The sequence below is a fragment of the Capra hircus genome, chromosome 2, assembly GCF_001704415.2.
Source record: "Capra hircus breed San Clemente chromosome 2, ASM170441v1, whole genome shotgun sequence".
Taxonomy (NCBI): Eukaryota; Metazoa; Chordata; class Mammalia; order Artiodactyla; family Bovidae; genus Capra; species Capra hircus.
Genome location: NC_030809.1, coordinates 14439307 through 14459887, shown reverse-complemented (window position 1 = coordinate 14459887; position 20581 = coordinate 14439307). Strand labels below are relative to the sequence as shown.

The 20581-nt window shown below is 43.5% G+C and overlaps 1 protein-coding gene across 2 annotated transcripts in view; it reads right to left on the bottom strand.

Moving 5' to 3' along the window:
• The window catches only part of HDAC1 (histone deacetylase 1), a 32815-nt gene extending 15023 nt beyond the window's left edge, over nucleotides 1–17792 (bottom strand). Inside the window, exons 1-3 of one of the 2 annotated variants that reach the window (XM_018057766.1) lie at nucleotides 17658–17770; nucleotides 10738–10892; nucleotides 10323–10435 (exon numbers count right to left, since the gene is read on the bottom strand). In XM_018057766.1, the coding sequence (XP_017913255.1) occupies nucleotides 10323–10397 (75 nt within the window). In that variant the 5' untranslated portion in view covers nucleotides 10398–10435; nucleotides 10738–10892; nucleotides 17658–17770. Of the gene's footprint in view, nucleotides 1–10322; nucleotides 10436–10737; nucleotides 10893–17657 lie in introns of both variants that reach the window. The other variant, XM_018057759.1, reaches the window with a different exon arrangement.

The window sequence follows — 20581 nt, the reverse complement described above, 5'->3', positions numbered from 1 at the left end:
TTAAACAAGAATGTTTGAGGGGCGGAATTTTTCTCATGAAATGACTGTACCAATCTGCTGAGTACAACTCTACTAGCGATTCTCTAAGGAAATTCTCTCCCATCTTTAGGCCTCTGCACATGCGATGGTCTAGAATACTGTTCTCTTCACATCCTTCTATGCAACCTTCAGGTTGCAACTGAAAAGTTAATTTCCCCAGAAAGCTGTCCTTGACCCCCAGAGTCTCAGTTAAGTAACTCTCTGAAGTGCTCCCCTGAGAACCCTGTACTTCTTTGTCATCACATTCACCCTGTATAGAAACTGAGCTGCTTATTTTACTCTGGGAGGCCAGAAGCAGGTCTGACTGTATTCTACAAACACAGGACAGGGGAGGAGTTCACCGGTGGCCTAGTGGTTAGGACTCCAAGCTTTCACTGCCATGACCCAAGTTCAATCCCTGGTCAGGGAACTAAGACGCTGTACAGCTTGTGCAAGTGCTCAATAAAAATCTGTTGTCACAATAAATTAACTCTCATTTGGATTATTTTTTGGTCTCCTAATCAGTTCCATTTATATCCAGTCTAACCCTCTTCCGATCCATTTTCCATAATGGTGTCACAAAAATATTTAAAAAGTCAATGCCCTCTTCTAGAACATTCAATGACAAAAGAAAAGATTTTAAAGTCTAGCACAGTAATCAAGGTGACTTTAAACTCAATTTTAAAGGCCAGCATAGGAGGAGAAGGGGTTGACAGAGGACGAGATGGTTGGATGGCATCATTGGCTCAATGGACATGAGTTTGAGCAAGGTCCAGGAGATGCTGAAGGACAGGGTGTGGCGTGCTGCAGTCCATGGGGTCCCAAAGAATCAGACATGACTGAGCGACTGAACAACAACAGTAATCAAGGAACTTCACAGGGTTCCTTTCCCAAGCTAATCCTCCCTGCTACCCTCTTTCATAAACATAATCATCCAGAAAATAACTCTTCTTCAACAAGACCTACAGAGCTTCCCAGCACAGTGACTCTGATTAAGCCTTTCTACTATTTGAAATTCATCCCTATCCCATACCTCTGAAGGACAAAGCCAATCTCAAAAGCTGCCTCTTTTACAAAGTAAAAGCAAATCTCAGCCTAAGAACCTATCTCATCCCAGGCCACAAAGTTTCAAGGAATATGACCTCATAATCAAAAATCACAAAAGAGGACTTCCCTGGCGGTCCGATGGTTAAGAATCCCCCTTGAAATGCAGGGGATGCAGGTTCAATCCCTGGTCAGGGACCTAATACTCCACACGCCATGGAGCAACTCACCTCACATGCCACAACCACTGAGCCCACAGGCCACAACTAGGGAGCCTGCGCGCCACAACAGAAGATTCCGAACGCTGCAACAAAGACCTAACGCAGCCAAATAAATAAATATTTAAAAAAAAAAATCACAAAACACAAGGAAACAAAGCACCAGAGGTAAGAAGTCATAGAAACAACTAATAGCAGAATCAGATCCTCAGGGACCTTGGACATACGCTGAAATAGAAAAGAACGGCACTGAGAATCCCCTGGCAGTCCAGTGTTAGGATGCCAGCACCCTCACTTCAGGGGGAATGGGTCAGATCCCTTATCGGGAACTAAGCCTGCATGCTATGGGGTGTGGCCAAAACAATAATAATAAATAATAGTAATAATTAAAAAAGAGAAAAGGATTGAATTTTTATGTGACGTAAAGTGAAAGTCACTCAGTTGTGTCTGACTCTTTGCAACCCTATGGACTGTAACCTGCCAGGCTCCTCAATCCATGGCATTCTCCAGGCAAGAATACTGAAGGAGGTTGCCATTCCCTTCTCCAGGGGACCTTTCCAACCCAGGGACTGAACAAGTGGCTCCTGCATGTCAGGTGAATTTTTTACAGTCTGAGCCACCAGGGAAGCCAAGAATATGGGAGTGGGCAGCCTATCCCTTCTCCAGGGGATCTTCCCGACCCAGGAATCGAACCAGGGTCTCCTGAATTGCAGGTGGATTTCTACCAGCTGAGCTGGTAGTATTTATATACCAGTAAATGAAGATCATGGCATCCAGTCCCATCACTTCATGGGAAATAGATGGAGAAACAGTGGAAACAGTGTCAGGCTTTATTTTTGGGGGGCTCCAAAATCACTGCAGATGGTGACTGCAGCCATGAAATTAGAAGACGCTTACTCCTTGGAAGAAAAGTTATGACCAACCTAAATAGCATATTAAAAAGCAGAGACATTACTTTGCCAACAAAGGTCCGTCTAGTCAAGGCTATGGTTTTTCCTGTGGTCATGTATGGATGTGAGAGTTGGACTGTGAAGAAAGCTGAGCACCAAAGAATTGATGGTTTTGAACTGTGGTGTTAGAGAAGACTCTTGAGAGTCCCTTGGACTGCAAGGAGATCCAGCCAATCCATTCTGAAGGAGATCAACCCTGGGATTACTTTGGAAGGAGTGATGCTAAAGCTGTTCCAGTACTTTGGCCACCTCATTCGAAGAGTTGACTCATTGGAAAAGACTCTGATGTTGGGAGGGATTGGGGGCAGGAGGAGAAGGGGACGACAGAGGATGAGACGGCTGGATGGCATCACGGACTCGATGGACGTGAGTCTGAGTGAACTCGGAGTTGGTGATGGACAGGGGGGCCTGGCGTGCCGCAATTCATAGGGTTGCAAAGAGTCAGACATGACTGAGCGACTGAACTGAACTGAACTGAACTGAAAACAATTAAAAAATAAAAAAGTTCACTTTGTGACACCAAAATGTATACTCAGAACTTATGAATAAAAGGAAAAGTCATGTGTTAAATTCTAAAAATAAATAAATAAAAAGTTCAAAAGATACAGTTTATGATAGCATTAAAAAAATGAAGTAATGGGGAAAAAAATCTAGTAAAAGAGGTACATCATCTTTATGGAGAAAATTATAAAACTTTATATTGATAGCCTAATTCTCAACTCCCTCTCAACAGTGGAATGGATAGATTATGGTATATTCTACAATTAATTACTATACAGTAATATGAACAAGCTACAACTATACACAAAAAATACATATATAATTCCATTTATATTAAATTCAGCAAAATTAAGCTATATTATTTTAAAATGGATAATTAGGTAGTTGAATTATGATCAACAGCAAGGAAGCAATTAACAGAAAAGTCAGAATTCTAGTTACCTCTGGGGGAAAAGAAGAGGCTACAATCAGGAAGGAACAGGTTTCTGAGGTACCAGCAATGCTTTATTATTTCTTGAACTAGCCGGTGTTCATGCGTATGTTTACATCAATTTGTTAAATTGCATATTTGTTTTATGCAGTTTTCTGTGTTAATATTTCATAATAAAGAAGTTAAAGGAAATCTAAAAAGACGTAATTAAATGGAGATATACATATACAATGTTCATGGATTCAAAAACTTACTATTCTCAAGATATCAATTCTCCCTAAGCTGATGTACAGTCACTGAAATTTCAACCAAAATCCTAGGAGATTTGTTTGTATCACTGATGAGTTAATTCTAAAATTTATGACAAGTGCAAGAGGGAATGTCAGTTGCTCGGTTGTGTCCGACTCTTTGCAATACCATGGACTATAGCCTGCCAGGCTCTTCTGTCCAAGGAATTCTCCAAGCAAGAATACTGGAGTGGGTTGCCATTCCCTTCTCTGCGGGATCTTTCCAACCTAGGGATCAAACCCAGGTCTCTAAAATTTGTTCAGAGTACAAAAAGCAAGTAGCAAGTCACTTTTTTTTAAAAAGATAAACAAAGTGGGAGGACTTAATACTGGCTATCAAGACTTCATAAAAAGCTATTATGGCACCCCACTCCAGTGCTCTTGCTTGGAGAATCCCATGGATGGAGAGGCCTGGTGGGCTGCAGTCCGTGGGGTCACTAAGAGTCAGACACGACTTCACTTTCACTTTTCATTTTCATGCCTTGGAGAGGGAAATGGCAACCCACTCCAGTGTTCTTGCCTGGAGAATCCCAGGGACAGGGGAGCCTGGTGGGCTGCCGTCTATGGGGTCGCACAGAGTCGGACACGACTGAAGCGACTTAGCAGCAGCAGCAGCAGCAGCAGCAGCAGCCTGGGAAATCCCATGGACAGAGGAGCCTGGCCAGGGCAAGAGAGGCAAAGTCAAGAGCACACAGGGCCCAGAAACAGACTCCAACGTAGGATCTGGCACAAAGTAGGTACTTAATAAGTATTTGTGGAATAAATTAATAAATATTGACATTTCAGATATAAAAGTGGTGGCACTTAGCTCAGTGGGGAAACAACAGACTTTTCAATCAATCAGCTGGAGAATATAGGGGAAAAATTTCAGTGGTTTCTTTACTTCAAATCATGTTAAAACGTCAACGCTAGATAAGTGAATATCTGTATGTGAAAGGCAAACCTATGAAGATTTTTTAAAAATTAACATGAGAGAACACCTTATGGGTTGGGAAGCATTTCTTAAGACATAAAAGTTCTTTTAAAAGAAACAATAAATATGACTATGTTACAATCAAGAATCTGCTTATTAAGGATACATTAGATTGAAAAAGCAAAACCAGAGTAGAAAATATTTATAACAGTACACTGACAATGAACTACATATACCAAAATACATTGAAAAAAACAAAAAACTACTACAGGGGACTTTCTTGGTGGAAAAGGTTCAGTGATTAAGATCCCCCACTTTCAATTTAGAGGGCTTAAGTTCAATCCCTGGTAGGGGAACTAAGATCCCATGTGCCACGTGGTCCAAAAATAAAAAAGAGAGAGGTAAAACTACTATAAATTGGTAAGAAAAAGAAAGCCAAATGACCCCAGAGGAAAATGGGCAAAAGAAATGAAGATACTTATAGCAAAGGACATACAGTTTTACTGGTCACTAGCAAAATGCAAATCAACAATGGGACTTCTAGCAGTCGAAAGGCTAAGATTCTATGCTTCCAATGCAGGGAACACAAGTTCAATTCCTGGTCAGGGAACTGGGGAACGAGGATCCCATGTGCCATGTGGTACAGCCCCCAAAAAAACCAAATCAAGACCATAATTATAGTTTTTTTTTTTTTCACCCATTTGATTGGCAAAATTTAAAGTCTAATTCCAAGCATAAGAGAGGATGTAAATCAAGGTATCTGTTATATATTGCCAATTCATTCAACCACAATGAAAAACTTGGCATTTAATATTCACAAATCCTATAGTCCAGAAATTCTGCCCCCAGATAAAGAGCCATAAGAAAATTTTGCATATATATACTTAGAGACATGTCTAAGAGTATCACAGAAAAACTGGTCCTAACATTAAAAACCTAGATACAGGACTTACCTGGTAGTCCAGTGGTAGAGACACAGGGGACATAGGTTTAATCCCTGGCCTGGGAAGACCCCACATGCTGAGGGGCAACTAAGCCCCTATGCCACAACTACTGAAGCCCGGGCACCTAGCGCCTATGCTCTGAAACAAGACAAGTCCATACACCACAAGAAAGAGTAGCCCCTGCTCACAGCACCTGGAGAAAGCCCATACACAACAATGAGGACCCAGCACAGCCAAAACAATAAATTAATTTAAAAAAACAGAGATACAAATTAAGATTATGATATACTGAAATGATAAACTATTATTCAGCAGAGAAAAAGGAAAGGATTATAGCTATATGCAACAAGTTGGATAGATTTTAGTAATTATATATATTGTGAGACAAAAGCAAGTCCCAGAAGACTACACATAGCATGCTAACCCTTTTTAAAAAATTCAAGAACAAAAAAATATATAAATAAATAAATAAATTTAAAAATTAAAAAAAAAATTTCAAGAACAAGTACATAAATACTATATATCATTTAGGCACATATATATATACGATAAACATAATATAAGCAAAAGAATAGTAATCACAAAATTTAGAAGATCGGGTTGTAGGAATATGGATGTTCATTGCATTATTAAAATATTTAAGTATTAGGAAAAAATAAATTAAAAAAATATTTAAGTAAAGTGAATGAATAAACAAAGTAAATTCTTAAAAAAGATGGCCAAGCATGAATCTTTGGATGTTCATAAGCCAAGAAAAACAATTAACCTGAAGAGCCAATTACAATAGAAACACAAGAATAACCAGACAATCAAAAAGAAAAATGGGCAGAAGGCCTGAATGGGAACTTCAGTAGGGAAATCTGTAAAAAGATCCTCAACCTCACTAGTAACAAGAGAAATACCATCTTGGCATTATCTGCATGCCGAATAGCAATAAGGACGACTGTGTGCCTATATCCTCCGAGCACACCACCTGGTGAAACTCAAGCATATGTGCACCACGAGACATGTTCCAGAGTCTTCAGGACTTACCTGTTGGTCCAGTGGCTAGGAATCTGCCTGCCAATGCAGGGGACACAAGTTTGATCCCTGGTCCAGGGAGAGTCCATGTGCTACCGGGCAGCAAAGCCCATGCACCACAATTGGTGAACCCAGGAGAGCCTGAGGGCCGCAACTACTGAGCCCATACACCTAAAGCCGATGCTCCACCGCAAGAGAAGCCACTGCAGTGAGAAGCTGATGCACCACAAAGAAGAGTGACCCTGCTTGCCACAACTAGAGGAAGCCTGCGTGCAGCAACTAATATCTAGTGTAGCCAGAAATAATAAATATTTTAAAAAGAATGTTCATAGCAGCAGTGTTTGTAATAGCTCAAAACTAGAAACAAACCAAAAGCCCACCAATACCAATAAAATAGACAACCTGTGGTATAGTCTTTAGAAATACAGTGAAAATAAATATATGTATCATCAACATGAATGACTTAGGAACACACTGAGCAAAAAAGGCAAGTCACATAATAAATGCTGAATGGCTCCATTTATGTAACATTCAAACATGTAAAAGTAAAATATGTATCATTTAAGGATACACTGGTAAAATTATAAAGAAAAGCAAGGAAATAATAAATCCCAAATTCAGGGCAAAGGTTAAGTCTGGGGAAGACAGAATCAGGGAAGGACAGACAGGAGTTCTAACAGTCATGGAAATATTCCTTTTCTTAAACAAGGTACTATTAATAATAATGTGATTCTTTATACTTTACATATATTTTATAAAAATTCTTTCAGATCTACGCAATATTTTATAAAAACATTTAAAAAAAGGAACAGAAGGCAATGAGTAAGAAGCCTGGGAATATACAAAATCAGTATCCAAGGCAAGGAAGAGAGCAGGATTCTTAATTATGTCAATAGGAAGATGCCTGGTTGAAAAGTGAGGATTTGATTCTGGGAGAGATTAATTAGATGGGCAGAGAAAGAACTGGAGAAGGAACCCAAGAAGGTGAAATTGTGTGAAAAAGACTTCAATCTGTCTCCTTCAGGTATAGAAACTTCTATGAGAAGTCTAGGGAATTTCTTTCAGGAGTTAACTCTCAAAAGCCATTAATTTCAGGACAGACACTAAAATAAATGGCTATTTGTCCTTTGGGAAAGGGATGCTAGGATCATAGCCCAGAGAAAGGAGAAGAAAGAAGAGATCAACAGAGAAACGCTGTTGCGAGAAGAGGACTAAAGATTCATACTCAATAAAGACCTAGAACCAGGGACTTCCCTGGTGGTCCAGTGGTAAAGACTCTGTGCTCCGGGTACAGGTTCGATCCCTGGTCGGGGAACTAAGATTCCACAAGCTTTGCAGTATGGTCGAAAGATTTTTATTTTTTATTTATTTATTTATTTATTTTTTTTTTCGAAAGATTTTTTAAAAAAATTTTTCTTTGAGGGGAAAAAAAAAAAAGATAGAACCAGAAAAGGAAAAAGATCACATGAAAGAGAACATGGTCTAGCGATTTCAGCAAGAGATTACACTGGGCTTTTGCTTTAGTTTACAATAAGAATACCACACAGATGAAGTAATCTCCAATAAGGTATTATTATCTCCTATGACAGCCATGGTTGGTTACTTCCCAAAGAGCTATTCTCTCCCTTCCCTCTTTTTAACAGATCTCAATTTGGTTGGGTATACCCAGCCCCAAGGATCAAATTGCTGGTGAATGGTCTAAGTAGGGCAAATGACCCAATGAGACTTAAAGGGAAAACTGTTAGGAAGTTGCTAGGAAGGGCTTTCTTCTTTAATAAAAATAGAGTGTAGGGTAGGCACAGTGGAGAGTGATTAAAATCAAGGTTGCTATAAAGATTAAGTAAATAACAGTAGCCCTGGCTTGGTACCTAGCAATCTTCAATAAATGTTAGTTAATTTCTCCTCTCACTTAAAGATATGACCCTTTTTTTATTATTAATATATCAGTATCACTCATGGAGGTTAATAAAGTCCCTGGGTTATAACAAGTACTCAACAAAAATCTGTTGAATGAAAAAAAGAAACAGTGCTTAACGCAACTCTTGAAAATGAGAAACATATGACCAGGTGGAGTAAATAATCCTCCCCATCAGAATGGGGTGGAAAGAGGCAGAATCTGATCTGGCTGAAATGGAGGGTTCTGAGGGTGGCGTGGCAGGGAGGGAGGCAAACTGAGGCCAGGTGAGCATGGCTGAGATGTGCAACAGGCAGCCCCGTGGAGCCCTGGTGCTTACTATTCCACATTCAGGTACCCTCTCTGTATCTGAATACTAGTCTGTTCCCTGGAGTCCCTGAAAACCTCTGCTATCTTTTATGTTTTTCACTCCCAGATGCCCTTCACACCTGAAAATGCTCTCTGGTCCCAAGTTCCATCTGCTCCTCCGTCTACCTTCCCTCCTTGCTTCCCCAGCTGCCTCCAGGGGCTCCAGAGACATGACACGGTCCCCTGGGACAGAAGATTCCTCTCCTTTCAGTCTCTGGAATGGTGGGGAAGGATGCTGCTGCTGCTAGGTTACGTAAGCTGTCAGCACAAACTTCAAGAACTCTTACATTCTAACCATAAGGCAACACAGGCCCCTAGCCCCTCCTTATTTTCTCATTTGGACTCTTGCAACAGCCTCCTAACTTAGCCTCCCTGCTTCTAAAATGCATGCCTATTCCTATTTCTCATTCAAAATACTTCATTTGGGACTTCCCTAGTGATTCAGTGACTAATACGTCACGTTCCCAATGCAGTGGGCCTGGGTTCAATCCCGGGGTTAGGAAGTAGGTCCTGCATGCCGCAGTGAAAGGCCCTGAATGCTGCACCTGAAGAGCCAGCACACCACCACGCGGACGGAAGATGCTGTGGGCCATAGCTAAGAGCCGCACAGCCGAACAAATAAACAGAACGTTTTGAATAAACACTTCTTTTGTTTTTTACAGCCTCCAGAAAAGTTCAAATTGGGAAACTCTGGACCAAATTTGGCTCACAGATATGTTCATGTACTTTTGTTCCTACATGTTTCCAACAAACTTGGGCCAACATTTTAAACCTTGAAGACTCTATGTAATAATCCAGAGTTCTGGCTTCTCTTTAAAAACCGCTATGTGCTTGGTCACTCAGTAGTGTCCGACTCTTTGTGACCCTTTGGGCTACAGACCACCAGGCTCCTCTGCCCATGGGATTTTTCAGTTAACAATACTGGAGCGGGTTGCCATTTTCCTCCTCCAGGGGATCTTTCCAATCCAGGGATGGAATCCATGTCTCCTGCGTCTCCTGCATTGCAAGCAGATTTCTTTACCTGCTGAGCCACCAGGGAAAACTGGAAGATGTGGCAAAAGACATCAGCTGGAGCCAGGCCAAATGGCTAGAAAGTCCATACTCTCCAGTAACTATAGAGACTTGGTATCTAGTTCAGCACAGTTCCAATCACTTAGTTTTTAGGGACTAGATTTTTTTACCCTGGCCCAGCAAAACTGCTTAATATAGCACATCCAACTCTTGCTGACCTCTCCAGCTCTAGCTCCCCTCTCTCACACTTGCCAACTTTATACTGCAGCAATACTTCACACTAAACTACTTACATTTCCCTAAACACATCGTATTGTTCCTACCTTTCTGCCTTTTTGTATATGCTCTTCCCTCAGCCTAGAATGCTAGTCCCCTCCTGAACTCCAGGCTAATTTCTATTTAATCTTTAAAACACCGCTTAGCTATCACTTCTAGGAAACATTCCAAGGCTCCCTTCCACATTCCACCTCAATATCTCTGAATCTTACACATTTTTAAGTCGTTGCCCTTACACACTCTAGTACAATTTGTGTACATGTTGTTCACCAGCACTAGAGTGAGCACCTTAAAAAACAAAGAATCTCTACCATTTACAATGTCTGCCACGTAACAGTCACTCAACACAATTCATAAATGAGTAATTGAAAAAAATGAGATAATAAATGATATATGGGGAACCAGAGCTGAAGAGGCTAGGGAGGGGTGAAGTTCCCAGTAACTCACATAGATTTCCATCTTCCGGTAGAGACCATAGTTAAGGAGTAAATTGTGAGTCATACGAATTCGGTGAGGCTTCATTGGGTGGCCTTGTCCATAATAGTAATTTCCAACATCCCCTGAAGAAGAAAGAGTGACAGCTTCAGTGACACAGTTAGACACATACTCCCAGGAGAACCCACAGATTTTTACAACAAATTTCTAGGCAAATTCTGTCTGGTTCATTCTAGGCTCCAAGATTCTCTCCCACATCAAGGAAGGGTAACTCCAAAAGAAAACAAAAAGCAGGGGACTGTAGTGAGATGAGCACTTAAGGATGTCTGTCTGGCCCAGTTTTTTCCCTTAGAACCCAAAGACATTAGACAATGTGAGGGGGTCAGTCCAAAGCTACTGGGGAACAGCGGCCAGTGAGGTGACTCACCTCACTGTCTCCAAGGAATTCACTCCCACAACAGAAAGAATAATCATCACTACTCAGAATTACTGTAAGTCACAGTTCACCTCCTGCACATCAGAACACTTTATGATGTCAAAGCACTTTTGCAATCACTTTCTTACTGGATTCTCACAAATACCCTGGAAAATAGTTAAGACAGGGAGTATTATTCCCATTTTATAGATTAAAGACTAAACTCATCATCTCTGTAAAAATTAGCTTATCCATTAATTTTCTTTTTCTATTTGGCTGTGCTGGTCTTCACTGCTGCTCAGGCTTTTCTCTAGCTGAGAATGGGGGCTACTCTCTAGCTGTGGTGCTCAGGCTTCTTATTGCAGTGCCTTCTGCTGCGGGCCACAAGCTTTAAGGTATGCAGCACGTGGGCTCAGCAGCTGTGGTTTCCCAGCTCTACAGAGCACGGTCTCAATGACTGTGGCACATGGGCTTAGTTGCTCCGAGGCATGTGGGATCTTCCCAAATCAGGGACTGAACGCATGTCTCCTGCACTGGCAGGCAGATTACCACTGAGCCACGAGGTTGGTTGGTTGTTTAGTCGCTAAGTTGTGTCCGACTCTTGCAACCCCACGGACTGTAGCCTGCCAGGCTCCTCTGTCCATAGCAGAGCCACCAGGGAAGCCCCATAAACTCACCATCTCTTCATTTATCCATAGCAATAACCTTCCACTGGTCCCTCTGCTGTCAGTTCAAACTATCTGCCATACCAGTTATTTTCCTAATATACAGCTTTGATAACATCACTCCCCTATTCAAAAATCCTTAATGGTTCCCCATTTTCTATAGGATAAAGCATAAAGAACAACTTCAATAGGACTTTCTTAATCTATTTTTCCAACTTCTTACCACAACCACCCTACCCCAACACACACACCACATACACATACACACACACATTCTGCTCTAGGTGTTAGCAGGCAAATTTGGGTTATTTAACTGGTTGCTTGATTTTTCTAAATAAGATGTTATTGGAATACAACAATGCCCATTAGTTTTATTATCTGTGACTACTTTTACATTATAATGGCAGAGTTGAGTAGCTAAATAGTTTCTACAGAGACTCACCCATATGGCACATGCATGCTAAGTCACTTTGGTCATGTCTGACCTGCCAGGCTCCTCTGTCCATGGGATTCTCCAGGCAAGAACACTGGAGTGGGCTGCCAACTCCTTCTCCAGGGGATCCTCCCGTCCGAGGGATCAAACCCACATCTCATAAGTCTCCTGCATTGGCAGGTGGGTTCTTTACCACTACTGCACTTGGGAAGCCCTCCCAGGCACACAAAGCCTAAAATACTTACTATCTGACCCTTTACGGAAAGTCTGCCAATCTCTTGGAAGAAAAGCTATGACCAACCTAGATAGCGTATTAAAAAGCAGAGACATTACTCTGCCAAAAAAGGTCCATCTAGTCAAAGCTATGGTTTTTCCAGTAGTCATGCATGGACATGAGAGTTGGACTATAAAGAAAGCTGAGCGCTGAAAAATTGATGCTTTTGAACTGTAGTGCTGGAGTAGACTCTTGAGAGTCCCTTGGACTGTGAAGAGATCCAACCAGTCCAGCCTAAAGGAAATCAGTCCTGAATATTCATTGGACTGATGCTAAAGCTGAAATTCCCATAGTTTGGCCACCTGATGCGAAGAACTGACTCATTGGAAAAGACCCTGATGCTGGGAATGGTTGAAGGTAGGAGGTGAAGGGGATGAGAGGATGAGATGGTTAGATGGCATCACCGACTCAACAGACAGGAGTCTGAGCAAGCTCTGGGAGTTGGTAATGGACAGGGAAGCCTGGCGTGCTACAGTCCAGTCCATGGGGTCATAATGAGTCAGATGCGACTGAACTGAACTGAGTTGAACTGCCAATCTCTGTTATGAACACACTAGATTATTATCAGCTTCTTGAACGCATGCACCTTCACACCAAAGTATCCTTTGTTCAGACTGTTTCTTTGACTTGGAATGTCATTCCTTCTCTGAGCATCCTCCTCACACTACAAAGGTTAGCTAAAGCTCCAGCCATAGTCCTAATCAGAATAAATGGTCTTTTCCTCTGCATGCAATTTATACATGGCACTTAATTTTGTATCTCAATTATTTACATATCCGTGTTATATCTCCAAGACTGCTCCTTGAAGGCAAGGACAAATGTACCCTGTACATCACACAGGCTGAATAAAGATTCAAGGAAATGAACTGAGACTCAGAGAAGTTATGTGCCTCCTCAAGATCACACAGCTAATGAATGATCTGAGTGTCGACCCTTCTAACTCCAAATCCAGGATGTTAAAAACTGTATCAGCAGGACTTCCCTGGTGTTCCAGTGGTTAAGCCTCTGGGCTTCCAATGCAGGAGGCATGAATTTGATCCCTAGTTGGGGAACTGAGACATGCCCAAGTGGGGTGGTCAAAATTTTCAAAATTTAAAAAAACAAAACCAAAACCTTTGTACCTACTTCAGTTTGCAATTAACCTAAAGGGCTCTGTAGTCTAGGTGGTACCAAGTTCCTGGGAAAATATTTCAAAATCATGTGAATTGCACATCCAAAGTTCTCTCCTTGGAAGTTCACTAGGATGAGGCAGATCTTGCATTACCAGTGAAACAAAGGGTCCCAACCTCTTAATCAACAATTTAGTAGTGCCAGAAATAGGCTTCATTCCAGGGATCAATGCACTGTGGGGAATGCCACCAAGAGCATCCAAGCTGTACTCCATTTCTCTTTACCACAGACATGGCCTGTGATAATAGGAAACTTTTAAACAGTTGAATATTTAGGATCTCATCCTTTTCTCTATTTTTAAAAATATTTATTTGGCTGCACCAGGTCTTCTTGGTTTTGGCACCCAGGATCCTAGATCTTTATTGCAGCACTGGACCTTCAGTTTCGGCATGTGGGATCTAGTTCCCCTACCAGGGACTGAATTCAGGCCCCCTGCCTTGGGAGTGCAGAGTCCCAGCCACTGGACCACCAGGGAAGTCCCTTTCTCTTTTTAAATAAATCTTATTCTTTAGAACAATTTTAGGTTTACAGAAAAATTGCAAAGTACAAAGTTCTTAGATACTATACTATTTCCTCTATTAACATTTTACATTAGTGAAACAGAAAGTATCTGTTACAATTAATGAAGCAATATTGATAATTATTTACTAAAAGTCCATACTTTATTTAGATTTCCTTAGTGTTCACCCTCTTCATTTTAGTGAGGCCTGTGTTCTGAGACAGTCACAAGCCAGAGCACAGCATGTAGCGGCATCCAACAGTCCCATACAGACAGACTTTTAGATACAGTAGGAGGGAAGGCAGTCAGAGATGTCTGTTCCCAGGGCTCCTCAGACAAGCTTACCACTATGGGGTTGGGTAGAACATGTTCTCAAGGCACTGGCTGAGACTTTCAGAAAGTGAAAGTGTCAGTGGCTCAGTTGTGTCCCACTCTTTGTGACCCCCATGAACCAGAGCCTGTCAGGCTCCTCTGTCCATGGAGTCTTCCAGGCAAGAATACTGGAGTGGGTAGCTATTCCCTTCTCCAGGGGATCTTCCTGACCCAAGGATTGAAACTGAGTCTCCTACATGGCAGGCAGATTCTTTACCATCCGAGCCACCAGGTAAATCCAAGTCTTGGATGCAGACCCAATTTGTGGGCAGTCAAGAGTCACAAGGTCATTGCTATGTTATACAAATTGGATTCCTGCTTACCCATTTCTCTGGTATAGGTCTTGATCCCTAGTAACTCCCCTGCCTATCAACCCAGAATCCAGCCAAGGTTTAGACTTGGGGAATTGAGATAACTTATCTAGAAAGCTAAGGGAGTACCTGAGGGTGGGGCCCAAACACATTATCCTGTCTTTAACAGTTTTTAATCAGATTGCTGAGAGACTTAAAAAAAAAAAAAATCCTTATAGATAAGAGTTGGCCCTCCCCATCCACTAACCCAGGCTAAGGAGGGCCTACTGTACTATGTCATTTTATTTAAGGAACCTGAGCATCCTTCTGATACCTGTGCTGGGGTCCTGGAACCAGTCCAGCTGTTTCAAACTTTTTAAAACTTTACTAAAAAGGGCTTTCTACACTGTTCTCATAGTTTCTCCATTTTATAGGGGAGAGGCCTGAGGCCTGGAAACGTAAAATGACTTGCCCAATACTTCAAAGCTTTTGAGCAGCAGAGCCAAATTTCAACCCCCAACTAGTGACCTCACTGAGAAACTCACAAGTAGTTTCTCAGAAAGGAAGAGATCACCCTTCTCTAAAGATGGAGGCCTTTCCACTTTTTCTCTTTTTAAACTGAGAATGTGGAGATCACAAAACTGTGCAAACTGATAAAGCTATGAAGTCACAGACTCCAGCTTCAAATGGGCCCTCACCACTGCCCAGCAAGGCTTCAAATGTTTTTACCTGCTCCCTCTTTCATAACAGCTATCTCTCTTCAAGATGCCTATTCTATCCAACTGCCCTCCCCCACTCTCACGAAAAGGAATATTTTCTTACTTCATTCTAAAAGCCCCCTCCGCTTTCCATCTTCTCTCCTTCAAACATGTTTTTTCTTGCCACTTAACCTCTCATCCCAAAGGAACTGCCTCTTGAAAGAGGGGTGTCCCTACGTGTGCTCTGGTTTCCATCTGACCTGATCTCTCCTCAGGGACCTCCATCGTTACTAGCCCCTCTCCCCAGTATCTTCAACCTCTCCCTAATTTCCATAAAAATTTGCACATACTTAACTCTTAGCCACTACATCTCTTCTTTATCAACAAGCCTCTCCCTGTCTCAACAAGCTTCCTTTCAAAGGGACTTCGTTGGTGGTCCAGTGGTTAAGATTCCGTGCTTCCACTGCAGGGGGCACAGGTTCAATCCCTGGTTCGGGAACAAAGACCCTACACACAGAGTGGTATGATTTTAAAAAAAGTTCAATCTAATGCCTCCTCTTCACTCAACCCTTCAGTCTACAGCAATTTAACTTCAGTTCTAAATGCTGCACAGGAAACAGTTCTTGCCGACAATTGGCCACTCCCTCCCTCTTTCGGCTACTGTAACCCAACACTCTCTGGTTCACTTACATCTCAAGTCATTCCCTCTGTATCTTTATTCACTTTATGAACAGTATTTTTTGAGAATCTACTATGAGCTAGGCACTGTTTTGGGGGCCTGAGTATACAAAGGTAGACAAAACATGATCCTTTTCCCTAAGGAGTTCACTGTCTGTAAGAAGTATGAATAAGTAAATGGGCAATTCCAATACACAGTGACTAATGTACAAATGTACTCTACACACCCGGGAGTACAAAGCATGAAGAACACTAGACTTTTTCTCAGTCCACCTCCTTAGAATCCCACCCTGGACCCTCTTTTTTCACCCTGTACAACTTCTTATATGGGATACAAGGGTAACTGCATCCTCTTCTGTAACTAAAATTATCAGCTGTATGTATGTATGCTGACAATCATCAAAATTTTCTATTTTCTCATTTGTCTTCTAAACTGCAGACCTGAATGGCCACTGCCTACTGGACACCTCTACTTGGGATATCCCCCAGACATCTCAACGAATGTTTCTTTAAAAAACAAAACCCAACATTATCAACTGAAATGGCCTTCTACATTCAGCATGAAACTGCCCAAACTAGATACTTGGGATCCTTGCCTTTTTCCTTACTTCTCCATTCATGCGTTTAACTTCTGTCCCAGAGTGATAGTTCTAAGGTACAATAAATCTGATGATGTCACTAACCTGAATATGACTTCAGTGATTCACCAATGCCCAACTTGCGAATATAATCCAACTTTCTTAGGGTGGTGCGCCCAGCCTTTCGTGATCTAGTCCCCATTTACTAGCCTCATCACTTGCAACCCTTTTCTCACCCCTGCTCTACACCTTCTAACACTGTGCCTTCAAATTTATGCCTCCAACATACTGTACATCCAGCCATTTTTCAAAGGTGCTCGCCTCTCTCTTACCTCTCAACTTGTTGTTATCTTTATCCTTCCTGGGCCTAGTTAATAACTCCTGCTTTTCAGGTCCTAACTGAGATGGCACCTCCTTGCCTGACTTCTCAGGCTGGGCAGATACTTCGCTGTGCTTCCAGCAAACTCTGAGCTGTCCTTCCTCCCAACCTGACAGTGTAGAGCAATTTTTCTGTCATGGTCTATATGCTCCTCCAGACTGAGTGAAAGGAAGGTGGCAAGATCATCTCCTGGCCTCAGCCCCTAAACGATACCTAGAACAGAAGAAGCTGCTGCTCCACAGATTTCTGTTCAACGAAAAAGTTTGTTTTAACAAGTTGCATCCTTCTTCTTCCAACCCCAGGAGTCCCATTTCCCAGCAGCAACCGCAGGGCCCGCTGGGAGACAGGGGGAGGGGAGCTGGTGACCTCTAGGTGCTGAGCCCTGCAGGCCTCTCACCAGAAGAGATGAGGAAGGAAAGGGGCAGTGAGAGATCTTAGGATTCTCAGCAGAACATGTCACCCGGCAATCTTCTTCACCAGATTCTGCCTCCTGCCTCGGACTCAGCCTCCTCTCTAGGAGGCCGCCGTAAACTCCACATCAGACTTCAGAATTCCCCACCAAGGTGACCTCACGCTTCCCCAGGCGACCCTCCTGACCTCGGACCCCCCCCGCCCCCGCCCCCGCCTCCCCTCTAAGCCTCGACCCCCTTCCCCTCAGCCTTCTCCCTCAAGCTCCACCTCCTTTCCTCTTAGCCTCCTCCCTCAACCCCAACCTTTCCAAGCCTCTGCCCTCAGCCTCGACCTCCTTCTCTCAGCCTCAGCCTCCTTCTCTCAGCCTCCTCCCTCAGCCTTTCCCAAACGCCTCAGCCTCCCCCCCTCAGACCTCCTCGGCTCCCTCTCCCGGATCCCGCCCGGCTCGGGCCCGGCCCCGCCCCCGGCGCGAGGACTGTGCTCACCGTCGTAATAGTAACAGACTTTCCTCTTGGTGCCCTGAGTCTGCGCCATCTTGCTCGCCTCCCGTCCCTCCCGTCAATCGGTCCGTCCGCCCTCCCGCCGGTGGCTCCGCTCAGCGTCCGACCCGCGGGCAGGGGGCGGGCCTCCAGCGTGCTCCGCCCATCCCCGCCCGGGCTCACCTATAGCCGCGCAGCCCGGGCACGGCTCCAGCCAATCAGCGGCGCTGGGACGGCCCGGAACTCGGCGGGGGGCAAGGGCAGCCCGGCGAGGCCTCAGAGGGCCCCCTGGGCCTGTACCAAGGTCCGCGACAGGGGGGGGGTGGGGCTGCCCCGGGATCGTACCATTCGTCCCGGGGGAAGAAAGTGGGCCTGCTAACTTGGGTGTCCCATTCCATTTTGGGAGACTGCTTGGCGATCAGAGGCCAACTTTCATTTGACAGAGGCCTACGATGGAAAGTGACTTGCGCAAGGTCACTCAGCTAAGTTTGGAGGAGGAGAAATAAATTGACAAACGACAGGAAACTGCTGTAGACGAAGGACTGTGCCATAGCTTTACCGACATTATCTCGGTCATCTCTGTTGTTCCTATTGGCGGCTTTGGAGTGGGGGCCTTTCATCCGCATTTTACAGACAAGGATAACGAAGTTGAGAACTTTGTGACTTCCTCGGAGTCACACAATAATCACGTTCAATTTTCAACCACAGATTTTTTAAAACGCTTACTCGACTCCAGAAGCACAAATCAGAGTGGCAGAACCCAGCCTTTCTTATTCCAAATGCGGTCTTTCTTTTCAAATGCAGTCCTTTCTTACTCCTGATGCAATTCCTAGGCGGGCTAAGGAGTGCCTTTAGATGGGAGGAAACTGTCGCTTACACCAGAGCAGAGTTTCTAAAGATACTGAAGCTATTAACATTTTGGATAATACCCAAATATGTTGTGGGGGGCCATCCTGTGCACTGTGGGCTTCCCTAGTGGCTCAGACAGTAAAGAATCTGCCTACAATGCTGGAGACACAGGTTCAGTCCCTGAGTGGAGAAGATTCCCTGGAGAAAGGAATGGCTACCCACTCCGGTATAAGGATACTGGAGAATTCCGTGGACAGAGGAGCCTGGCGGGCTACAGTCCACGGGGTCCCAAAGAGTGGGACACGACTGAGTGACTAACATTTTCACTTTGGCCACTACTCTTAGATGCCAGTAGCACTCCCCCAGCCCTCTGCAGCTGTGACAACAAATATTGTACTTAGACATGGCAAAATGTCGCCAGGGCAAGGAGGAGAGGATTGAGGAAGTATAAAAGTGCCCCCAACCCAATCCTTGAGAACCACTGCACTAGATCAATCAGTCAATCGTTATTGAAAGCTAAAGGCTGAAAAGCACTATGGTGGGCTATTAAAGAGGCAACTACAACATTAATATTTAGTGAGTGCTTACTGTGTGCCAAGTAAGTTACTTATGGTTCTACAGTCAATAAGATACATTTTTATGCCTCTTTACAGTAGAATCTGCCTGCCAGTGCAGGAGACACAAATTCGATCCCTGGGTAGGAAGATCCCCTGGAGAAGGAAATGGCAACGCACTCCAGTATTTTTGTCTGGGAAGTCTCCTGGACAGAGGAGCAGGCTGGTGGAGGAGAGGGGCTGCAAAACAGTCAGACATGACTTAGTCTAAAGACAGCCTGGGCACTTGTATTCCTCACAGGGGAACTGCATTTGAGCCTTTAATTATAAAAGTAACAGGAGATCTAAGACTGGGTACTTTTTTTTCAGGCAAGGCTTTATTGGGGCCCCTAGGGCAGCAGCCGACAACATCAGGGAGCAAGAACAAACAACAGGTTTCCTTTCTTGCTTGCTAGCTCCCCCGCCCCCACCCCCCACCGCCCCGGGGTGAGGGGGTGAAGCTTGTTCCTTATATGGGGTGAGGGTAGGGTTGTGTCCAGGGGTCCGGTCAGAGGGTTGGCTTAGGGGTTTTGTCCAACCTTTAGGTGTGTTGTTGGGCTCTTCTATTATAGAAACAGCAAAGGACCAAAAAACTATTCCCAGTTCTGTGTTGCTGCTTCCCAGCCAGGAACATTTCTGTGTCCCCATTTCCCGCTTAGTAAAATGGAGAATGTAAGAAAACAAAGTTCATCAACTCTGTGGCTGCAGCCATGTCCAAAAAAGGAGGAAGGTGGGATCAGATGAGGTCGTGGGTGTGGCAGCATTTTATAAAATGCTGAACAGGAATCACCAACTCGGATGCCTACAGAGGTCAGGAAGGTGGTGTAAATGAGTGGATGTGTATTATAGTTATATTGGTTTGAGTCAGGTACTTTGCTTGTTTTTAAAACTGGATTCTTTTTTTTACTTTCATAAAGAAATATGTCCTCCCATCTTTCTTCAAACACACTGCCATCTTCAGGCATCTTTAATTTTCACACTTTGTAAGAGAAATATGGTATGCAAAAATTTTTCATTTGCCTCTTTATTATAAAAACCATAGCACAAGCATGATGATAAATAGCCACTAACACTTAGGTGCATAATCTGAGAGCAATAGGGTGTGAAAGGCAAAGCTCATGCCCCACCTAAAGGCGGTGGCCATTACTCAGCTCCATGAGGCCAGGTAAACCCAAAGGAGCCAAATCTTCCTCTTTTCTCAAGAGAAGACAGAAATCTGGAGTTTTTTGCAAAACCGCCCCAGTTTTATAAACTGACTGCTAACGCAGTCTATTTTCTTTTTTAATTAATTAATTTTTTAATAAATTTAATTTTTTGGTTGTGTTGGGTCTTCACGGCTGTGCAGGCTTTTCTCTAATTTTGGCGAGCGGAGACTACTGTCTAGTTGCAGTGCTCAGGCTGCTCATTGCAATGGCTTCCTTGTTTCAGAGTACGGGCTCTAAGGCGCAGGGCCTGCAGTTGCAGCTCCCAGGCTCTAGAGCACAGGTT